The sequence below is a fragment of the Rana temporaria genome, chromosome 1 (assembly GCF_905171775.1).
Source record: "Rana temporaria chromosome 1, aRanTem1.1, whole genome shotgun sequence".
NCBI lineage: Eukaryota > Metazoa > Chordata > Amphibia > Anura > Ranidae > Rana > Rana temporaria.
This window is the reverse complement of record NC_053489.1, coordinates 260,238,518-260,244,517: the sequence shown is the minus strand read 5'-3', so window position 1 is coordinate 260,244,517 and position 6,000 is coordinate 260,238,518. Positions and strand designations below refer to the sequence as shown.

Here is a 6,000-nt window from a genome sequence, read left to right as displayed (position 1 = left end):
TGTGGTAACCCAAAATAGTTCCAAAGAATGCACTTTATTGCAGCATGCCTTAAATATATTTATTATGATAGAAAATGCACTTAAAAAAAATGAATATTGTTGCTTTTGGGTATGTGCCATCATGCAAAAAAGCTTCAGATAATATAATCCTCAGTTTGGAATGGGACAGCAATGCTGAGTGTATTACCAGATGCAAAAGCTAGATTTCTATACTCAGACACCAAACAGGTGAATTTTATTGTGTTTATTCTGAAATACATGATTATTGCATGCAAATTAATATTTTTAGTCTGAGTTTATATAAAAAAAACTTTTTTTTGGAAGCATTTCTAGCAAATAACATGCTGGAAATGAGAGTTCAGTCTTATTAAATTATACTGACCACTGTGAAAATTGAAATCAATTTTACTCTGAAGTAAGTACAATTTTAACCCCAGTCCTGTCTGAGGCTATATAATTACAAATCATGTGCCATTTCTTTCCAGATTTTAAAATGATTGCATTGCCAAGTGTTGAACATGCTAGTGTCCCATTTTCGGTGATGCTGAAATGGGTGTAGCTCTATCCCATTTACATTTATGGGCCTTTACATAACCACACATTTCCCTTTCAATTTTTCTTTTCTTTTTTGCTGTTTGCTCTTTTTGCCATCTATCTGGAGGCTCACAGTCCTGCGTTTCTCAAGGTTTAGTAGCTCTTGAAACAGCTCTTTCACATTGTGGTTCATCTTGGCTGATGTCTCCATAAAGGCACATTTCCACTTTTTTGCTATTGCTTCTCCTTCTGAGCTTTCCAGTTCTCTGTTTTGCGTTTCATCACTTTTATTTCCAACCAGCATTATAGGGATGCTTTCAACATCCCCTTTAATCTGACAAATTTGTTCATAGATTGGTTTCAGTTCTTCAAGGGATTGCCTGCTGGTCACAGAGAAAACCAAAATGAAGGCATGTCCTTTTGATATAGACAGACGCTGCATAGCTGGAAATTGGTGGCTTCCAGTGGTGTCTGTAATTTGTAAAGTACATATGCTTTTATCACAGCTTATCACTTGTCTGTAGGTGTCTTCGATTGTTGGGATGTAACTTTCTCGAAATGTGCCTTTCACAAACCTTAGGACAAGGGAACTTTTACCGACTCCTCCTGCTCCAAACACCACTACTCTGTAATCATTACTTTGTTCTGGCATTTTCAGAATAAATCAGATGTCTTCCTTGAGAAAAACACCTACAAAGAAACATAAAAATATCATCAATGCTATGCTTTGTGGATAGTTTTTTCACTGACTGTAAAAAAAGCAAAAAAAAAAAAAACATGTTGCCAATATGTTTGTTTCTCTGTTGTTTATAACATTAGATTAAGCCAAGGCTTTACTGCAGAAAAGAGAGATGGAATCTAGATTTGGTTAAATCACATTGTCACAGCATTCTTGAGGAAGACGAGCTTGTGCTTCATCAAAATGACTAAATAGAATTTCATCACTGACTGCTTATCCATTAAGCCCCATGGGTGCTTCTTTATCTTTTGGAATACACAATATATTACCAAAAGTATTGGGAGACCTACCTTTACAAGCACATGAACTTTAATGGCATCCCAGTCTTAGCACGTAGGGGTCAATATTGAGTTGGCCCACCCTTTGCAGTACTAAGGCCCCGTACAGACGACCGAACATGTATGCTGAAACTGGTCCGCGGACCAGTTTCAGCATACATGTTCGGTCGTGTGTAGGCCCGAGCGGGCAGGATTCCAGCAAACATTTGCCCGCCGGGCCTTTTCCCAGCGGGCAAATATTTCCGGGCTTGTTTTAAAACAGCCCGCTGGAATCCTGCCCGCTCGGACATGTTCGGTCGTCTGTACAGACCTACCGTACATGTCCGAGCGCCCGCCATCCCTCGCATGCGTCAAATGACTTTGACGCATGCGTGGAAGCATTTAACTGGCAGGCCCGCCCACGTCGCCGCGTCATCATCGCAGCGACGGCGCGGACACAACCCCGCGTATTGTTTGCCCGCGGATTTCTGTATGATGGTGAGTACAGCCACCATACAGAAATCCCCGGGCAGACATGTACGGTGAAAACGGTCCGACGGACCGGTTTCATCGTACATGTTTGCTCGTCAGTACCCGGCATTACAGTTTCAACTCTTCTAGGAAGGCTTACCCTTACTTTTCAATATATTTATAAATGATATTGGGTCTGAGATCAAAAGTAGCATTTCTGTCTTTGCAGATGACACCAAGCTATGCAGTGGAATAACGTCCTTGCAGGATGTCGCCAATTTACAAGCCGACCTCAATGCTCTGTCTAATTGGGCGACTGAGTGGCAGATGAGGTTTAATGTTGATAAATGTAAAGTTATGCACTTAGGGAATAAGAATATGCATGCATCATACATGCTAGGGGGAGTACAACTGGGGGGATCTGTAGTGGAGAAGAATCTGGGGGTTTTAGTTGATCATAAGCTCAATAATGGCATGCAATGCCAAGCTGCAGTTTCCAAAGCGAGCAAAGTCCTTTCTTGTATTAAGAGAGGTATGGACTCCAGAGACAGAGATATCATTTTGCCCCTGTACAAATCATTAGTAAGACCTCATCTGGAATATGCAGTTCAGTTTTGGGCACCAGTTCTCAAAAAGGATATCGGAGAACTGGAGAAAGTACAGAGAAGGGCAACCAAACTGATAAGAGGCATGGAGGAGCTCAGCTATGAGGAAAGATTAGAAGAACTAAATCTATTCACTCTTGAGAAGAGGAGAATTAGGGGGGATATGATCAACATGTACAAATATATAAGAGGTCCATACAGTGGACTTGGTGTTGAGTTATTCACTTTATGGTCAACACTGAGGACAAGGGGGCACTCTTTACATCTAGAGGAAAAGAGATTTTTTTTTTTCCAAATTCTTTATTTTCCATTTTTCAACATATCACATTGCCTTAAAACACAGGTTCATATCACATCAAACAATATAAACAGCTTCATACTCTACATTCTTATGTTTATCTTATCTCCTATTTAGATTTCCTCTATTTTTATCTGCCGCTCTTCCTCTACGTCTCTTCTACCCAAGTACTTTTTCTCCTTTTCCTCTTTTCCTCCCTTTTCTACCATCTTTGACATGTTCTTCCCCCGTTTAAGGCACTAATACCCCATCTTCTCCCCTCCCCCCCCTTCCCCCGAGTCTATTACTCGGCACAAAAAAAACAAAAAAAAAACAAAAAAAAAAACAAAAAAAAAAAAAAAAAAAACAAAAACAAAAAAAAAAAAAAAAAAAAAAAAAAAAAAAAAAAAAAAAAACCTTAAATCTCTCCCTCCCTCTCCCAATGTACTTTCCTCCTCGCCCCTACCCCTCCCCCTCCTCCCGTGTCCTATATCTGACATATGGTGCCCATATCTCTTCCACCCTCTCCTCCCCCTCCCTCAAAGAAGCTGTGAGGGTTTCCATGCTTTGCATTTCAGTAATTTTGGCTATCCATTGTGATTTGCTTGGGGAACATGCGCTCTTCCAAAGAACCGGGATACATGATCTGGCTGTGACCACTAAATGTCTCACTAGGGATCTCTTAAATTTTTCTATTGACATGGGTAAATCTAATAGCAGATATGTCGCCGGTTCATCCCCCAACACTATCTCAGTTATTTCTTCTATCACTTCAGATACCATTTTCCAAAAGTCTTTGACTCCTTCACAGTTCCAAAAAATGTGTAGCAGAGTTCCCTCTTCTTTCTGACATCGCCAGCAAATATTTGATACTTGGGGAAAGATCCGATTTAAGACCTCCGGTGTTCTGTACCACCTGCTCAGAATTTTATATCCTCCTTCTTGGAATTTAGATGCTATTGATGTTTTATGATTAAATTGAAAGATTTTTTTCTTCTGAGTTTCCGTGAATGTTACCTCTAGGTCTCTTTCCCAACTCTGAATAAAACCTATTACTCGTGGTGCTTTTATTTCGTTTACCATTGAATAGAACAGGGATAGTGAATGTCTTACTGGTTCTCTCTTAAGACACATTTTCTCAAATTCTGTCAATATTTCTCTCACCCTGATTTGTCCTCGAATAGTTCGGAGAAATCCCCCTAACTGTCTTCTCCTATACGGGTCTAGGTATTCGGCCAGTTCCCTTTCTATTTCTTCATTAGACATTACCCGATTCTCTCTCTGAAAGTGTATCAATCTGGTTTGACCTCTATTTTTTAAATTCCCGAATCCTGGATCGTTCAGGCCAGGAGTAAACAGTGGGTTCCCTAGAATTGGTGTCATCGGGTTGACTTCCGTTTCATCCTCTAGGTTTTTGAGTATTTTTTTAACAGTACTTATTGTCGTCCCTATCGTTGGGTGTCTCTTGACTGTCTGTGGTATGACCGATTTGGAGAGCCATAATAGCCCCTCCAGTGGGATATCCGTCATTTCTTGTTCTAAGAGGATCCAAGGTTTGATCTTTGGCGCAACGCACCAGTCAAGTACTCTCGACAGATGAACTGCCTCGTAATAGGCTAGCGGATCCGGGAATCCTACTCCCCCCTTTTCCTTTGGCAGTGTTAAGATATCTCTTCTCACTCTTGCCGGTTTCCCCGCCCATATGAATCCTGCAAACTTCGCTTTGATTCCTTTAAGGAATCCCTGCGGTATCCTTGTTGGGAGTGTCTGTAGTACGTACAATAACCTCGGCATTGCATTCATCTTTAGAATGTTAATCCTCCCAAACCAAGTAAACACCTCCTTGTCCCATTTCTGTAAGTCTTTTTTCAATTGTCTTACCAACGGGGCTAAATTTAACTCTAATATTCTGCTTAGTATCTTCGGTATTTTAGTCCCCAGGTATCCTACATGTGAGTTCGTCCACCTAAATGGGAAGCAGTTCGCTAAATGTTGTTGTTGTGTATTATTTATCTCTACCCCCATTGCCTCTGATTTGTCATAGTTTACTCTAAAGTTTGAGATTTTTCCATACTTATCTATCTCCGCAAGCAGTGGGGGCAGAGATAGTACTGGTTCTGTCACAAAAAACATTAAATCATCGGCAAATGCCGCAAGCTTCTGCTCTCCCCCCTTTACTTTTATTCCTCTAATATCTGTGCTTAGCCTTATTGTTCTTAAAAAAGGTTCTAATGTTAAAACAAAGATCAAAGGCGATAAAGGACACCCTTGTCGTGTCCCATTACATATATCGAAGGGTTCTGACATAATGCCATTTATCTTTATTTTCGCTTTTGGTCTGGAGTATAGGCTCATAATCCATCTTTGCATTCCCTCCCGCAGTCCTATATGTTGGATAATAGATTTTAAAAATTTCCAATCAACCCTATCGAATGCTTTTTCAGCATCCGTAGATACTAATACTAAGGGCTTTTTATGTGACTGCGAGAGGTGGATCGCATTTATCACACGTTGCGTATTTTCCCTACCTTCTCTTCCTGGCGTGAAGCCTACTTGGTCCTGATGTATCAGGCTAGGCGTGTATGGTAATATTCTATTTGCTAAAATTTTTGCAAAGATCTTCAGATCAACGTTCAGTAAAGATATTGGGCGATAATTTGCACATTGCGCTGGGTCTTTCCCCTCTTTCTGTATAACCGCTATGTGTGCCATAAGAGTTTCTTCTGGCATCTTCTGTCCTTCTCGTATCGAGTTGAAAGCATCTAAGAATCTCGGCAGCAACTTTTCTGCGAAAGTCTTATAATAAAGAAGGGTAAATCCGTCTGGGCCGGGTGCTTTACCCGGTTTTAACTGCTTAAGCGTGTTTCTAACCTCTTCTGCTGTTATCGGGCCTTCTAGACTTCTCCCTATATCTTCTGATAGCTTCGGCATTCCTGACTTCTCTATGTATTCTTTTATTTTTTCCTCCCTCTCCCCCATTTTCGCCATCCTCTGCTCCCCTTCTATTTGGTACAAACTCACATAATAGTTTCTAAATATTTTAGCAATTTCTTGTGGGGAAAGAGAAGAGATTTCACTTCTAAATACGGAAAGTTTTTTTCACAGTAAGAGCTGTGA

General features: G+C 40.5%; 1 protein-coding gene across 1 annotated transcript in view; it reads right to left on the bottom strand.

Annotated features, from left to right (window-relative positions):
* Positions 1-389: 389 nt before the first annotated feature.
* DIRAS2 (DIRAS family GTPase 2) overlaps positions 390-6,000 on the bottom strand; it is a 62,257-nt gene continuing 56,646 nt past the window's right edge. Inside the window, exon 2 of the mRNA XM_040354982.1 lies at positions 390-1,224. Within this exon, the coding sequence (XP_040210916.1) occupies positions 587-1,186 (600 nt within the window). The 5' untranslated portion in view covers positions 1,187-1,224 and the 3' untranslated portion in view covers positions 390-586. The remainder of the gene's footprint in view (positions 1,225-6,000) is intronic.